Source organism: Mycteria americana, chromosome 1 (assembly GCF_035582795.1).
Source record: "Mycteria americana isolate JAX WOST 10 ecotype Jacksonville Zoo and Gardens chromosome 1, USCA_MyAme_1.0, whole genome shotgun sequence".
NCBI classification, from domain to species: Eukaryota; Metazoa; Chordata; class Aves; order Ciconiiformes; family Ciconiidae; genus Mycteria; species Mycteria americana.
The window spans coordinates 32,831,503-32,849,868 of NC_134365.1; the positions used below are offsets into that span (position 1 = coordinate 32,831,503).

The 18,366-nt window shown below is 37.1% G+C and overlaps 1 protein-coding gene across 1 annotated transcript in view; it reads left to right on the top strand.

The window, feature by feature from the left end:
• Positions 1 to 18,366, top strand: part of CNTN1 (contactin 1) — a 100,334-nt gene that overhangs the window by 55,810 nt on the left and 26,158 nt on the right. Inside the window, exons 15-18 of the mRNA XM_075491598.1 lie at positions 2,620 to 2,769; positions 6,310 to 6,380; positions 12,410 to 12,644; positions 16,235 to 16,338. Of these exons, the coding sequence (XP_075347713.1) occupies positions 2,620 to 2,769; positions 6,310 to 6,380; positions 12,410 to 12,644; positions 16,235 to 16,338 (560 nt within the window). The remainder of the gene's footprint in view (positions 1 to 2,619; positions 2,770 to 6,309; positions 6,381 to 12,409; positions 12,645 to 16,234; positions 16,339 to 18,366) is intronic.

The following is an 18,366-nucleotide window of genomic DNA, read 5'->3' on the forward strand; positions in this document are numbered from 1 at the left end:
TGCTTTTCTGTGGAATTAGGGCATCACATACTCAGTATTTCTAAATACTAAGAATATTAATAGTTTCAGCTATTGTCTTCCATTTAAGTTGTCCTTTGAAACTACAGAGGTAGATGTCTAAGAAATAGACTTTAACATATTGACCTGAAAATCTGTTACATTTTTAGAGTCAAAAGTTAAAAATACCAGGCCTACTGCCTTAAATCATATTTCTCTTCTAGAATATGTAGTATATGCAGCTCTATCGTATATAATTACCTCTGACAGCTAGCCCTAGTCTATGACATGTTAAAGCAGCTTGGAAAATAAAACTAGAAGGTTCCCCAGTCCCTTCCTATCCCTTATATCTTGTTTAATAGTTTCTGTAGAATAGATTTCTTTGAACTTTAAAATATAATCAAAGTAGAAATTAGAGCTGTTCAAGTAACTGATTATTTGGTTCAGTAACAAGATACACAGGAGGGAGGATCTTTCTAGACCAGCCTCCACTTTTTTTCAGGATAAATTATATTTTATTTCCTATTCATTGTTTTTTCTTTTTAATTTAAAAAAAAAAAGGAATTGAGAATAAATGAGTTTATAGGAAGATATAGATAGAATTTATAAACAGGGGGTGGCAGCTCTGATACTGCTTCCTTTTGTGCTGTGTGTTACTGGAACTAGAAACGTATGTAGGAGATAGAAGTGTTGGATTCAGATCTTCACTCTGTCTGGTTCAGAGCAGATGCTTGAACCCATCTCTCACTTCTCAGGAAGATTCCCTGTTTGCAGTGTTATAGGCATGATGGGATGCACTTCTCTGCATCTCTGAAGTTCTGCTTCACAGAATTAATGAGATAGATAGTCATTGAGACATGCAGTCAGACTTTGAGTCTTATCCTGTAGCATGTTGAGTGTGGGATTCACATCTTGAGTGGGACAGGGAGGAATTCTAGATTGTTGAATTCCTTTTTTAAGAAGCTAGCAGGCAAGATATAAATTATTAATTTCTGGAAAGTTTAAATTAAGTATTCCGATGCTTTCGAAATCATTGCTTTTTCATTTGAACCACACTGAGTAATTCCAATTAATAGATGATTCCCTCAAAAAATAGGTAACATCACCATAGTAACCATCACTGTCACCACTGCAAGCTTTTACTTAATTTCTGGGCTCCTCCCAGTTTGGCTCAGTGTTCACTTTCATATGAAAGCAGCATGATGAACAGTCCAAATCGATCTCTCATCAGTGTTTAGGCTGTCATTTGATGCTGCTAATTTTCAATGCGTGGAACAACAAAATGTACTTTGGCATTGCACTTTGGAAATATTGTTGTTATTATTGCTACTACCATTATTCCCAAACCAAATCATTCATCTCAGGTTGCATAATATCGAGTGTGTTTTATGAAAGAAGGGTATTCCACCTGACAGTATGGAAATATATATGAATGGGTTATGTAATAAGTTGTTTACATTTATGTTGCTCTTTCCAGTTAAGGGGATCAAATTCTCATCATGTTGAGTATTCGTTATTATTCTGGGAATTTGTGGCACAGTAAGGTTAAATGAAGAGATTGAAAGTAGCCCAGGAAAAGGAATGCCAAATTTATATCATGGCTTGGATACCGTAGGAGGTTTGCAATGGCTCTATTGACTGGACAGAAAAATATTTTGAGTAAGGATGAGGGGGAGTGATGGGCAGGTGGAAAGAAAATGGAAAGTGTTTTTCTTTCTGCTTCAGAGCCTCACTTTGGAATGAAAACTTTAATGATCATTAGGTAGAAGAAAGTTGTGTCACCATCCAGTGCTCACACTGCTGTGCCTGTTTTTTTTGCAGCCATTGCATTCATATTTTAATTCCAAATCAGCTGCCTTCCCAGCGCAGAATATCTCATTTCTCATCTCCCTCTGAACCCAAGACTGTTATTTGACAAACAACTCTTGGCCCACGCAATAAATGAAAATCCTCTGTCTTTCTATAACTGCAGACAGCTACAGAAACAACCCCTATTGTCTGTGAATTGTAGACAGAGAGTCACGAGTTACACATTTTATTTATGATAAAGAAGCTCGTCCTTACAACAATAATAAGTCTTTTCACAGCAATTACAAGAACACTTACCCTTGTTGGATCAGAACTGGATAGCAAGTTGTAACATGCTTACTAATAAGGTGCACCAAAATATGATGATATTTTATAAACCACTCTTTATCAATTGACCAAACCCTACATTTGGATGTCTAGTCCTTGTCTATATCATGAATTTTTATTTTACTGTTTTTCCATTCCAGATTTCTCATTGCATTTGTCTGTAGGTAAAATGAAATTCTACAACTACAATATGTAATTAGTAAGGATACCTCATAACTACATGTACTTCTTTTGCTAGTTCACACCCAGTTAAAACTTACAAGTCTATAAGGGTTTATCCAAGATAGTGTCATAGTTTCCAAATTCCCAGTCACTGCTGTGACTACTCCTTATAAAATGTGGTATTCCTAATGTACAACATCAAGTTTCTTTCAGTTGGCTATGTGTGGTTGCAGAATAGTGGTAGTTTTGCCAAAATCAACCACATTGTTGGCCGACCTTATTGTAAAAATGCCGTTTTCTAAAGTAATTTCTTATTTTTTTTAGAACCATCAGATATTGAAGGAAATATGGAATCTGCTACAGTGATTGATTTAATTCCATGGATGGAATATGAGTTCCGGATAATAGCAACAAACACTTTGGGGACAGGAGAACCCAGTATGCCATCACAGAGAATTAGAACTGAAGGCGCTCGTACGTAAACAGAAAATGTCAAGTTTTTTAATGTGCTTCTTAATTTTCACACTGTTATTAATCAATTTTGTAATTTTGTTTTTTATTTGAAAAAAGCACTCTATAAGATGCAATTCTAGACAATATATTTTCAGCCACCCGCTATTATAGATTTTAGTAAGCAGATACCAGACTGTCCAGATTTGATAGCATCAAAGCAGACAGGAAAGAGTGTGATACAAATGGCAAATTTACTTCCATTGCTGAAACAGAATCATACTGTATCTTTCAGAGATCTCCCACTGTGTCTGTCAGTCAGATTGTGTGTGTACGAATGCATGCACATGCTTGGGACCAGGGTACAGGACTCAGGAAAAAACACGCATGTGTTTAACAAGGAAAATGTCCATTTGCTGTTTGGTTTGTATTCTAACTAAAGAATACATGACAGGATGTGTGTTGTACTGGATAATACCATTTTTCTGTGGTTGAACGTTTAGTCTTGTGTCTTCGTATTCTACGTCAAAGATGTGACATTATCTGACACAACATATGCCCTTATCAGTCTAATTGCGCAGTGTTAAAATCTCAGAGCATATTTAAGGATATCCTTTAGGCTCAGGCGCATCCTTTTTAAAATGAATTCTCCAAAATGAGGAATTAGATGTTATTATGCAAGATAATACATGCTGGTTTGACTGTACAAAGGAGATAACAGGAATGCTCTAGGAGGTAATGTATCACTGCAGAAAGACTGTATCCAACAAAGTCTGTATACCAGTATATCCTCTTTAACACATATAAGCACCCATCTGCAACCTAGATATATTTACAATTGCTGTCCCATAGCTTGAGATTTGAAAGTAAAAATGCAAAACCAAAGTGTAAAAATTAATTTTTGCAATTACACCTGCTAGGTCATTGCTTTGATTAGATAGTATTTTCAAAATTAAATGTATTTATTTGCATTGCAAATTTCAAAACATTTATTGAAAAAGGCCCACATTTGGTCCATTAAAAATTTTGTTGCTTAGGGAGAAAGGAAATACAGATTGGTTAAATTAATCTGGATGGGGAAGGAAAAGCCACAGAACTTTAATACTAAAGTAAAAGGAAATTACTGCCTATAAAATTGACTATTAGCATCATATGTTTTATGACTCAACAGCTGTATTTGAAGGCCCAGGAATCTAAATGAGAAATCTACACATTTCTGGGAGTGCCTGGTGCACAATAGCCATTTTTGAAATGTCAGAAAAGGGACAGAAAGGGAGAGGAGATAATGCTCACAGGTGGAAGTGGTAGTGTCCTGCAGTTTACAGTGTGCCACGTTCATGGTATTTGTTGTAGCCTCCCAAAAAATGGCATATCCTCCAGTTTTGTAGCAGGTTGCAATGCTTTTGCAAGAGGTAGTCTGTTTAGTCTGTTGTCTGATTCCCCATGCACAGCACCATTGTCATCTCTGGCAGACTGTGAGACATTTGTGGTGAAACAAAGCAAAATGTTAATGTAGTCTTCCTAGGCATCAATCAGCACTTCTTGCCGTGCCAAAATAGGGTATAAATCAGTAACAGTTTGCAGATGAGCTTCTGTGCGCAAGGGCATTTTCTGCCAGGAGCTGGAATTTGTTATGAGCAGCAACAATAGCATTTGGGTTGCACTGTCAGCTTCAAGGGTACTACAAAACCAGTACTGCGTGTGCATTTTCATGTAAATCTGAAGAAGGTAAATATCTTATTGCACAAACAACAACCCGTATCCACACAGTGTAGTTATTTTTAACATTTGTTATGTGTTAAACAGCAACAAACAGTGCTGCATCTTTGTCGTACTGTATGAGTGACAAATAATGGCTGTTAAACTTGAATGTTATCAGTGTCTTTTTCAGTTTTGAAATCTCTCTTCTTGTAGATAACTGTAATTTCAGTAATATTTTTATTAGCATGCTAAGAATGTGTGCTATGTTTTTTCTTTTTAATGAAATCTGCTTGCTTCATCAATAACACATTTCACAGTGATTTCTTGAAATTCAATGGCTCAAAGTCTGCTTTTATGTATTTTAGCTTCTGGATGTATTAGAGTAATTGTCTATAGCTGTCTGAATTAGTAACCTGATCTTAATGGAGAGAGAAACCTGGGTTTAATGGTTGAGAGAATGAGGGAGATTCTCTGGAAAAGGGTGATTTGTAAAACATTAGACAGTCGTTTTTCTCTTCTCTGGCAGCCTGTGTATCTTCTTTGACTACTATAAGGATTCTAGCAGACCTCTGCTTCTAACTTAGCACTAAAGTTATACGCTTATAATAGATAGTGTGACTACTGTGTATTTCAGTAATAACAAGGTCGAGTAATACGTTAAAGCTTCCTCTTGAATTGTCATGAGGATTTTGTTTTCTGGAAGGCCACAAGTAAATAACGCAAACCATGCACTGAATGCTGATTTCAATTTCAAATTTATTGTTACATATTTTTATCCTTTCTGAAAACATTAATTTTTCTCTGCTTTGTGTTTCTCCTTAGCTGATCCTCAGAGAAGGCCTCAGCAAACATCTTACTTAAATAGTGGGAGAGCACTTAGGAACTATCCCCTTACTAGCTTATGACATTCACTGATTAGTGGAGAAAATGCGTGATCATACAAGAATTTTTAACACAAAAAACACGTTCATGTAGATAGGGCAGGTAGCTAATGCATGATCACCTGGAGCATATTTAATGCACTATAGGTAGCCCATCATTTCCTATGTTTTCAGCGGTACTTTGTGTGTCCCTAGTATTGAGTGACAGCAAATAAATACATAAACACCATAGAGGATGGCAATAGAATCATCATATTTAGTGCAAAGAGTCTTACAGAAATGAGAATACAGAACTGATTTCTAATGGAGTCCTTGAGAGTATCCTGCTTTACCACTCAGCTGTGCACTAATGATAGATCAACAGATTTTATTTTATTACAAGGAATATCAGTATAAAATGCAGTTAGTAAATTGTTAAGTGCTATGCCAGCTTCAGTTCTGAACATCTACCCATTCTGAACATGCCGATCAAGAAGACATGTGCCACTAATTTAGAATAGGCTTAGGATGCCAATGCTTCAAAGATATATCCATGGGTTTAACATTACACATTGTGAGTAAATATATTGAAGTAGATGGAACTAATCACAGTCTGTTAAGGTAAATACATGTGCAAGTCCTGGGTGCTTGAGCCCTTGGCATACCAACGTCCGAGGAAGCACAAGAACAATACACAGTGCTTCTCTTAAGACCTATGAAGAGTGTTCCGTTTCTGAATATTCAATTAAATATTTGTAGAGAATATGGTTGAAAAGAAGAATGATTGCTAGCTATGGTTGGAACTGGCATGTTTCCTGCAGCAGTAGCTATACATTATCTTGGCAAGACCACAGACTCTCACAGCTATTACAGACTATCATTATTTTAATTGTGTGTGCCACGTGTGCTCATTGGCCCTGCTGGTAAAAAGAAAAGTAAATAGTGATATTTTTACTGACTGCATACGTTGTAGTCATTTTTCTTGTCTCTTCTATTTTTCTAGCTCCTAACGTGGCTCCTTCTGATGTTGGAGGAGGAGGGGGAAGCAATCGAGAGCTGACAATAACATGGATGGTAGGTATTGCACTGAGATGGCACAAAACCTGTACTTCCTTGTGTCTGATCTAGCTCCTCCTAAAACCCGTGGATGGTTTGTCACTGGCTCCTGTGAGAGCAGGATTTGTACACAGTATATATAGGTTTTCAGGCTTTTCTCACAAAAATACATAAAAAGGAATGAGGAAGAGAATATTTTAGATGTTTATGTATTGGACATTTCTAAAATATGATCTAAAACATTCTCTGAGTATGTTTCCAAGAGATTGAAACACATACTGACTATGATAATGCATTGAGGTAACTGCATTTAGAAATTCTGCATATTGTATCTTTCTTCGAGCCTTTTTTTAAGTTACAATCTGAATAGCATGCAGATTAGATTACTACAACTAAAAGTATAATGTCTTAAGTATGACTTTAATGTGCTGTGCTCAGATTTACAGGCTTTATAAAAAAAAAGAAAATAGATTACCATTCTATAAACTAGACTGTCATAATTATTAATTGGAGTTTTAAAGAAATTCTTGCATATTGACATTTTATAAGTTTTACTTTATGGTAATGTGACTGGTAACACAAAACAATGTTGCCTCATACCACAATTTAGCCATTCATTGATATCCACATACTGATGTTGTTGTTCATTTCCTCCAACCCATTAATTTTTCTTTAATGATTATGTATTAAGCAAAATAAAGAAAGGGGAAAAGGACAGAGATAAAATATTAATCACAAAAATAATGGAATTAACAGTTCAAAAGATTACAGTGTCTTCAAAAAAGCTTTTCAGTAAGCAAAGTCTTCTGAAAATTTCATCTCTCTCATGTACTGTAGGTATTCAGGCGATGATATTTTGTCTTTAAAAACTCTTGTGTATATATAGCTATATATACAAATGCTGTCTTCATTCTGGTATTGAAGCTATGTTTTTTAAAATTTACCTATACTGTGGGGAAAAAAATGCTCTGAAAACAGGGAAGAAGGGAAAAGAGACAAGAAGATAGGAAGAAAGCAAAACCCAGAACAAGAGAGGATAAGAATTTATAAGCAAAGTTGTGGTGTAGGCAAAAGTTGCATGGAAGAGGGAGTTGAAGTCTTCTGAAAGGTATTTGGGAAAGCTAGGGAGGAGAAATAAAACAAAAAAAGCCTATCTGATTCACATCAGAGCCTATCGGTATCCAGCAAAAACAGAGTTACAGAAGCATTACCTCTGGCAAAGAAAGATAATTAAATGTTATGCTTGAAAAAATTACCAAGTTTATCTTGCTGATGACCTCTCTGTTCATTTTTGTAGGAATATGAGGAACATAAGGCACATTATGCCGTTTGTCTCTTTTGGGGAATAGTTTGTTTCAGATGTAGCAGCTTATTTACCTCTATGAAGAGTGCTTTTTCTTGTGGGAAGTAATATAAAGATGACATAATTCCAACAGCAACTTTGTCATTGTTGTATAGGGAACCTCCTTTTGAATGTACACATTTTAATCTATATGCTTATTTCCTTCTTTGTACTGAAGGTTGATCATACCTCTTTGGAAAAGTTCTCAAGTGTGACACAGAAATAGTCAGCCATATGCTTGAGCTAACACATTTGGGCTTTCCTGTGGGTTGTTGTTTTTTTTTTAATTCAGTTCAAAATATTTATTCAGTCTTCCTAAGCATTTTAGCAATTAATTTACTAACGAAAAAAATGTCTAAGTTTCTGAAAAAGGAAGATATGCACTTCTGTTAAAATATATTGAAAAGGTTATTTCGTAGTTCCACTAAGAATAGATTAGGAAGTAGATGTATCCTAATTGGTTTGATTCTGATCTTTATTTATTTTTGAAGAGCAAAAGTCAAATAATGCATGCAATGGACAGTTGCACAAGACCTAGATTATTTTATTATTTCTTCACAAGTGCTGTCTTATAAAAACTTTAACAACTACTTCTTGCATTGCATGTAAAGACCCATACTCGTGGCATTTTCAATAAAGTGAAAACTTGGCTGTGACCTCTCGTGGTTTAACCCCAGTCGGCAACTAAGCACTACACAGCTGCTCGCTCACCCTTCTCCCTGCCCCTGGTGGGATGGGGGAGAGAATTGGGAAAAAAAAGTAAAACCTGTGGGCTGAGATAAAGAAAGTTTAATAGAACAGCAGAGGAAGAGAAAATAATAATGATAACAATAAAATAATGTAGAAAACAAGTGATGCACAATGCAATTGCTCACCACCCACTGACCGATGCCCAGCCAGTCCCCGAGCAGCAGTCACTGCCCTGGCCAGCTCCCCCCAGTTTATATAGTGAGCATGATGTCATATGGTATGGCATAGCCCTTTGGCCAGTTGGGTTCAGCTGTCCTGGCTGTGTCCCCTCCCATCTTCTTGTGCACCTGGCAGAGCATGGGAAGCTGAAAAGTCCTTGACCAGTGTAAGCACTACTTAGCAATGACTAAAACATCAGTGTGTTATCAACATTATTCTCATACTAAATCCAAAACACAGCACTATACCAGCTACTAGAAACAAAATTAACTCTATCCCAGCTGAAGCCAGGACAGACCAAATGAAAAAAAGAAAATTATAACCAGGAGAATAGTGACTAATGCAAGATCTGAAGTACAAGATCATTTCAGTCTTTCCTATACGCCCAAGTAGATTTATATTCCAATTATTTCTGTTACCTAATGTCATGCTTTTTACATCTGTTCTGTAATGAGTAGCTCATTTAGTCAGACAAATTAAGCATGGCTTCAAATATTTACTTCCCAAGAATCTTCCACTACTATGTCTAGCAAGTGTTTTTGAATAGAGGCATTAGATTTATGGAGCCTGTCTGACAGACAACAATATATCTATCTGTAAGGCTAAGATAAAGGTGTATATTGATTCCCTGAAATGTGCTGACATTTGCATATGCTACTCAAAATAGTCCTTAATTAAGAAGAGAAGAACAAAATGGATGGCAGGTTCACATGTTGCTGCCAACCCCCTTTCAGCTTTTGCTATGATTCATAAGCCCAAGTTGAATGAGACAGCCAGAGATGCAATCAAAGCTCTTCTGAGTCTTGTTTTGAAAGAAGAACTGAGAAGGAGAGCTAGGAGTGGCATGCCCATTCTTCCTCATTTTTCCCCATTTGTCTTTCCGTCTTCCGTTTTGTTTTTCAAAGTTTTTAGTGGATACTACAAACTATTCAGCTACTTATACCTACTTATTATTTGCAGCCATTGGAGGGCAAGCTGCTTTCAACATTTTATTTAAGACCTTCCAGAATATAATTTTTAAATGCCAGTCCTGGCTTTCTAAAGTTTGCTCTGGCTGAAAATCATTGTGAGACTAGGGCAGCATCCAGGCTACTTACTTTAGACATATGAGATATGATTCTGGTTTATTTTAAGCAGCTACATACAATGATAGATTCAGAAGACGAGCTATCGAAGGTAACCTGGTCCATGAAATCTTCTACTTTTTGAATTGCAAGGTTGCCTATGAATCTAAATTTAGGTACATGAAGGTATGTTAGCTGGTCTGGGAAACTAGGTATCCAATTTGCACTTGATGTCCAGTCAGACCTGAGGTAGAAAACAAGCTAAGACATGAGTTACCTCATCCAACAGGTACACTCAGAATATGCCTGACAAAAAATTAAGCACATAAAATCGATTATCTAGTTGGGTTTTTTTTCATAGCTGATTTGTAGTTAGAGTCTTCACCTGGTGGCTTGTGGTTACTGTCACAACTAGAGACCAAATGTCCATCTCCTTTTTGGCATGAGGGGTTTCTTGAATTTTATCTGTTGGCAGTCATCTTAATTACCAATTATACTTAAGTCATTCATGTGTTCTCAGAAGTCATGTTGTAGGTAGATGGGTATCTTTCCACTGTCTAAAGCTCTGTTATAATCCAGATTTGACATATATCAGCATTTCACCTGTGTTCCCCAGAAAAGCCAAAGAATTTATATATGTAGAGACCTGCAGTCAGCTGCATCAGTCAGTTGTCTTCTGCAACATGGAGTCACAGTTAGAGTACCCACCCAGGAAGCAAGAGGCACTCAGTCCAGGTTGTCGGATTGCCCATACATATCCTGGGTTCTGGAAGGGTCCTCTAACCCTAGTCATGGTGTGCTGAGGCCACTTTCCAGTTTTTGATTGAACTGAGCCACTGTTCTGCTAGAGATGCAGTTAAGTATGGGGAAAAAAGAACAGCAAGCAAGAGAAAACCACTGGTTACTGAACTCTGCAGATGGTAAATCCTGTTGGATTCTGGGCATTACTCCCACAGCTGGTTTTTGCCTGTATCCAGTGATGATCCCATGCTGAAGCACTGGTGTCTAGGGAGCTTCATCTAGAATCAGCTTTCTGTCCTCAGCCAGCTGAAGGCTGCCTGCTTTTAATATTGCTGTACTGTTATTCTTGTGACTTTAGCACTGCTGTTGCAGGATGGTGAAACTTTACAGCAGCAACAGAGAAAACAGGATGCAACAGGATCTGATAGCTGGCACACCTGGGGCAGGGATCACTTAACGTTAAGCTGAGTAAAGGCAGAAATCCCAGCCTTTGGTCTGATTCTGTACATTTCTCTTGGAAGCTTTGTCATGAAGAAAAGAAGTTCCATCATTGTTCATATATCCTTATTAGACATTTTTCAAATTTTGAGTTCCAACATCTGTGTTTGCCTTAATTTTTTTCTTGTTGTATTATGTATACTAGTGTTCTAATCCATGTGTTATGTTTCTGAAGTCAAAACTTAAATGTTTCTATTGTTCCAAAAATTCAGTGAGTTTTCACCAGAATTTTCTTTCTCAGAGAATCTTTGGAGCTCCATTCTAGCTTCATACAAATACAAACATCAAAATTTGTGAGCTAGGGGTTTTTTTGGCTTGTTATTAACACCTAAGTTTAACACCTAAGTTTAACACCACGCTATTAACACCTAAGTTTCATAAATCCTTGCTCAGAATATCTCCACATATGTTGGCTGAAGTGCTACCATAGTGGGCAAACACCTAAGGAGAATAATTACTCTGTGTTGCACTGCTCCAGGACCTTTGCCTCAAGATAAGCTATTTCATCTCTGTGACGTTTACAGTATGGGAAAAGGTGATGCAGGAAGTTTATTTTCAAAGGATGCTTCTGGTCAGCCTTCAGTTGCGCTGATGAATGACATGATTTTGGCCCATTGGGTGCACGTCTAATAGTTGTGGTAAAAGTTCCGTGGATTAAGGAGGGATCACTGAATGTAGAGCTTTGGTAAATGAAGTAAAATTCATTATAGCAGATGGTCTTCTGTAATTTTGTATTTTCCAGTATTCCTGGTATAGGAAATCAGCTATAGTTTTAAGAAATATTTCAAATAGGTACCTTTAATGCTCATGCTGAAAGTGGGAGTCATTTCACTTAAATTTTACCAGTTAGAAGTTAGGTAGATAGTCTAAACCAGCAACTGGACCCCCTCCGTTGTCAGTGAAAATTGGTAGGATGAATCATTCTTTGAATGTGTCCATCTCTCTTCGTCACCTGTCCAAGTTGCCTAGGAGACCAACTTTAGGTAAATTAATATAATTTAGGCCAGCCACATACATTTTCTCTTCTCTCTCTCTGTTTCACAAGAATATCTATCTCCACACATGCACGTGGACCCATATACTTGCATAGTGTGTCTGTGTTACATATCCACTATCACTCCTTAAGAAAGCAGTTTTTGCTAGCTACAGCTGACAACAGTTTTAGTACACAATCATTCTTGTTTTCTTTCCATAGGAGATAACATGATGTGTCTTGCACTGAGTTTGGATGGGGAACAAGATCTTAAAATATTTTAGTAGCAGATATGCTACTACTGCAGATCTGCATAATGAAGATGATGTATATTTAAAGGAAGATGGTGTATTTTTAAAGGGGCTGGAGCAAACTGTAGAAGCAAACCAGGAGAAAATGGAACTTTAGTTCAGTGTTTTACAATGCGCATATCGAGGCTTTCTGTACTATTTATATTTAATTAGAGATCCACTTGTTTAGTTGGCTACAAAAAGTAATGTTTTATCTTTTGCCTCTTCAGCCTTTATCAAGAGAATACCACTATGGCAATAACTTTGGTTATATAGTGGCTTTCAAGCCATTTGGTGAGAAAGAATGGAGAAGAGTTACAGTTACCAATCCTGAAATTGGCCGGTATGTCCACAAGGATGAATCAATGCCACCTTCAACCCAGTATCAAGTAAAAGTGAAAGCTTTTAACAACAAGGGGGATGGACCATTCAGTCTCACTGCTGTCATTTATTCAGCACAAGATGGTGAGTAAAGGTTCCAGATAAGTTTTACACTGAGGGCCCAGTACAACATCAGTAGAGAGAACCTGGTCCTTGACGCTGATCGATATAGCAACATACACCTTCAGCAAGGAGGGTATATATTGCTCACACAAAACACTTGCAATTGTTCTGAATAAACAACTTTAGACTCTGTTTTCTATGGGATGCAGAGCACTTGGCTGTACTTGATGTCTGAATGAACGATACACAGAAACATTCAAGATTTTTCAGACAGCTTGTTAAAAGATTTAAGAATTTAAAAAAAAAGAAATTCTGATCTTCATATTTGTTACCTAAAACATTTGCATCGTTATCCAGCAATGTCTCTGTGATCTTAATACATGTATTTAGTATATGTCTGCTTTTTTTCTTCTTACAGACCACACTAAAGCCTATTATTCGAGTAGATCAGTATCAGAATTTAGCCCAAAACTTGTGAAGGAATGATAGTTCAGTTGTATCTAGTTACATTTCAAGCATGTTTAGAGTCTAATATAAATTATCCTTGCCACATTCTTTATTCTGGTGTTGATGTTAGAGCTAGCAAGTGAATAATTTAATGAAAACTTCTTTGACATTTCACTAAAATCTTTTTCTTAATTCTTGCTGGAATTATTTCACCTGCTGTGATCTTTAGGATTCAGGTTTAAATGACATTTCCAAACTTAGCAGGAGAGAGAAAGCATTAGAAGAAGGTTTACATTAAATCAGAGAAATACCCTAATTGCAACGTAATCACTCAAGTCTGTTTTAAAAAAATATGGTTTATTAATTTCTGCCAGAAACCCAAAGAATTGCTCATATTTTTCTTTCCATAGAGCAGAATCTTCTTCACAAAGTCAACAGATCCAGACCAAAGAGCCTAGAGGAGGGATATGATAACAAGGCCACATTCTCACACTTCCAACTCTGTTCTTTACTCTGTGTACTTTATGGGAGATTTATGTTCATGGTTCCCATTAGCACTAATGGGAACTTTGCACACAAATCACCCCCACACAGAGAAAAGATAAAATAGTCCTTTTGTTTCTTAAGATAATTCAGGATTCAAGCTAGCAACACTTAGCTATCTGAAGAGGTTAATACTAATCCTTTTTCTCAGAAAAGCTTACCTTAGGATATCGTCTTCAACAGCTGCTACAGCAACAGAACAGTTGTTTTTGCAATTGTATGTATAAATAAGTTAGTAAATAACTATGGTGTAATAAAAGCCGTATCTGCCAAATAACATTTCAGTATCCATCCTTTCTCAGAGACATTATTGACAGCTGACTGATAAGCTCCCATGTGTTTATGTTAGGATTATACTAACCGTGTCAGGGATGGGAGTGTGTTTGTATAGCTCTCTAAGTTCAGAGGCATGGCAGAGCCTAGTAGCTCCAAAAGACAGAAGAAAAGCAAATGTGCAGTAGTGCCAGCTTCCAGATAAAGAAGTCACTTCAGTGGCTGCTGATGTTCTAACATAGACTTTAGCAATGTCTAGACACTTGATAGAAACACTTGTGGTTAAATGTTGCCAGATCCAGACAGCAAAAGGAATAGAAGCTCAGTTAACCTATTTCTTTTCTTTGATTTCAAGCACAAGAGTCACCAAAACAGTCAGATTCACAATGCTCCAAACCTTACTAGTAGTGCTCACAGCTTCTGTGCAGAGCTATGACCCTGACTACTGACCATATCAAATCCAGGAACTTCAGGGAGGGTTAGAAGGAATTTTTCCAGTAGGTGTAATGAAAGTTACTCCAAAGAACATGCTGCAGAGTTTTCTACTGGCGTCAGGACTTCTATAGAGTCACCTCAGTACCTTGTAGCATGCTTACTGGCCCCCAGCCTCAGCTTTGTATAGTTACGCTTAGAAGATAATTGTGTGATGACCACTATGTTTTCAGTGAAGAGAACATATTGTGAAGCCCACATGATTGCTTCTTTTATTGGTAGAATTACTGAATTAGAAGTCTGGAGAAAAGCAGCTGATGTCATCTTTCTGGCAAAATACTTATAGAACATAAATGCCAAATAGGGATATAAATTATTTGGAGCTCATAAACAAGCATAAGCAGATGGAATATTGTTTAGAGTATCGTATCAGCAAAATCCCTGGCAGTTGTAACTTTTCAATATGAAACATTCTGGCAAATTCTTTAATTGATACAATGGAGAAGAGTCAGTGATTTGGGAATACATTAGATGATGACATTTATTCCACCTGTATTTCTGTACCTCTGAATCAGCAAGTGATATTACTACTGTCAGACAACACAAATTCTGAAGGGTATTAGTGAGATTTTAAAGCAATATGGTCATACAATATTCCGTACATACATAAATATAATGACAGCATTTCCACTAAGTTGTGTATTTTGTAATATATCTATGTGTGTCTAGTTATAACTGTGGGCATCTTTATTCACTTTAGTGACTGGGGAATGTCTTTGTTCCCACATGTTTTAAGCCAAGTTCCATATCTGACAACTACTAGTCATACCTGCCATTGCTAGTAGTGAGTAATGATTGCTAGTAATGAGTGCACAGGCCGCTTGCTTATCTAAATTCCTGTCATTGTGAAAACAATTTTGCAATAATGTATCATTTTTTAATTATACATTTGCATTATTAACAGTCATTGAAAGACAATTACAAAAAGTAACTTTGCATATAAGATTATTTTGTTACCTAGGATACTTTTCATGAGAGATGTAACTGATTTTTTTCTTAACAGTGGCTGTTTTGATGCATAGTTGACTGGATGCCCAGTTGGAAGATTAAGTATATGAAAGCTTTCCTCAGCTCAGGCTGCCATGCCTGTCTGTTGCAACTTGTTTCAAAAGATTCGCGACAGAGAACTGTTCTTAGCTTATCTTTTATAGACATGGCTAAGTTTATGCCTTTTTAAATTCCTTACCTCACTTAAAATGCAAGCAACAGTGAAATTAACAGCTTCTTATAATTAAACTAGAACTTAATATTCTAAGCCCTGAATAAAAGCATACCACATTATAATGGTCTTTATTTTGCATTGGTTGGTGTCCAGAACTAAGAACACAAAAAAAATCAACTTTGTGATATATGCCTAATAGAAGGGTGCTTTTGGATTATTTCACACCTATGTTCAAGTTTATATGTGCCACTGGCTAGCTCTATATCTAATATCTGGTCTCATAAAAACTCTGTATCATCATGACTAAGTGACATGCACATGACTATTTGTGTGTAGATAGCTTAAAAAATCTGATGTACATAATCTGTGAGCTGCTGTACAATTTAGTAAAAGATCACTGGATGCTTCATTCTATTTATCAAAGCCTGTTTTTAATTTACAGAAATTTCAGCATGGAATCTGTTGAAGCATAAAAATACATAGTCTGAGCCAAGTAATAGAATCATTGCTTTGTTTTTATAGAGTCATTTCCCATACAGATCATGACTGAATTTAAAGTTTACTCAAGTCAAAACAGATTAAAGACTAACACACTTGGCCCCCTGATACCAAGAAAATAATAAGAAATACAAGCAAGTATAACAATATCACTGGATGAGATGATTGGATGTTTAACATGTGTTTCGTCTTCCAGCTCCAACTGAAATACCTACAGATGTGAGCGTAAAAGTTTTGTCATCTTCTGAAATGTCTGTTTCTTGGCACCATGTTTCTGATAAATCTGTGGAAGGATATCAGGTGAGTCTAGAGGTGACACTGTGTATCTTCTCATTCATTTAATTTCAGTAGGTAAATGCAAGGGTAATTCCTGCTCTAGCATTCTGTCTCTTAGGGTTCACTTCTCTTTAGTTGACATTTGCTGTACAGATTTCAAATCCTGAGAAACATTATTTTTCGTGCTGTGTACCTCATTACTAAAACACATTAACACAGTGTTAACACATGTTAAAAAAACATGTTAACACAGTTTGTGCTCACTATTCAAATGAAAAAGGCATCATTATTTCATAAAATAATCTTGTCTCTGTATGTTACATAATTGAATGCCTATCTCTACCTTCTCAAAATATATTGAGATTAAGTTTTGGGTGTGATTGGCAACATGGACATGAAATTGTAACTAACTCGTGGCCTATTTAAATTCTCAGCAGTTATTAAAATAATTCACCCACAAATCCTATAGTAAGTGGGACCAGGTGACAAATGCCCAGAATCCAGTATAACAGAGACAGTGCTATTGTGCAAGACAATGTTTTGTTCATGGCTTCTATTCTCCACATGAAAAAGAGCTTCAAGGTATGTTCATCTGGTCCAAGACTAGGTGGTACTACTGGTAAAAATTGTTCTTGTCCTTGTACAAATATGACAACAGCCACAGGGTGGGTGCAACCAGAAATGGCCACGTAGTACTCCAGCAGGGAGGTCTTAACATCATCCACGCACAGTGGATGCTGACGAACCCTGCAGTGTGCAGATGGCTCACTTTGGCTGCACTCCAAAATAGGATTTGGGCCTTAGTTTGTTAGTGACTTCCTTTGTGATTTAAGTTGTTGGCTGCTTGATGGTAGCCTCTGTGTTCCAAAATGAGCACATACAACTGTGGAGTAACCTCACAGAATGTATTTCTATGACTGAAATCTATGAATAAATGTTATTTTAATTAGTAGTACTTGTTTCTATATTTCCTGATCTCTGTTTCTGTCTCCATGAGATTCATGTAGTACTTTTGGGATACTGTAACAAGATCATTGTGAAGATCTCAATAGGAACTAGCATAGTGTCCCATATAAAGCTTGATTCTACACAGTACACACATAAAGTTTTAAAATTACAAGCAGAGGACACTGAGGTTTGAAATTAAGACACTGACATCAATGGTAATTCCTAATTTACTAAAGCAGCCCACTGATTTGGTGTCTCATAGGGATTGTGCGACTAGAATAGGATAGACAAATTCATGTTTGTAACTTGAGAGCTGGGGTGGAGTGCCCAGATCTGTGAGCTCAAGCGAGCCAGCCATGTAGCAGTGTTGCACTCCCGAGCTGGACAGTCTGCACAGAAACTGGGCACAAAGCCTGTGCACCCTGAATAACCAGAACAGACACTCGTCAGGCACACACCAGGGGATTTGTGGGACTGTGGAGAGAGCAGCAACAAGGAGAGCACTGGAGAGGTTGGGATTGCAGTGGCCATAAAGCATGACAGTGGATGCTGAGAGTTGTAATGGGGAAGGGAGTAGGAAGGCTGGAGGGGTGAGGATGAATAGGGAAAGAACATGGTGGGAGAACATTCCCATAGGCAACCCACTTTTGGCCATTTTTTAAATTTTACTTTATTTTACATAAAGCCATCTGAATTGCTGTCAGAGGACATCAGGGAAAGAAGGGAGGGAAGAGGATTCAGCAGGAAAGAACAGGATCCATGGAACAGTGAATAGAAAAAATGAAAAAAGTTGGAAAGAAGCATGGAGGGTCTTTGGGCTGAAAAGAGAATAACTGCTGTTCTGAAGAAAGGTGGGATACCCTGGGAAGGGGTGGAGAGCTCTGTTACACAGAATACAGAGGTGCGGGGTGTGGCCTTATTTTGATAGCTGGAGTGTAACTTCGTCCACTCGTTCCTAGAGAAGTACTACACTTCCACAAATCCAGTATGAACTGGGTGGCTTGAGTATGTAAAGTGAGCACTGGCATTAGAATGAATTTCTTCTCTTTTTTTCTCTTTTTCTAAAGTAACCTTCTAGTTATCAGGACTGTGGAAAAAAGTTCC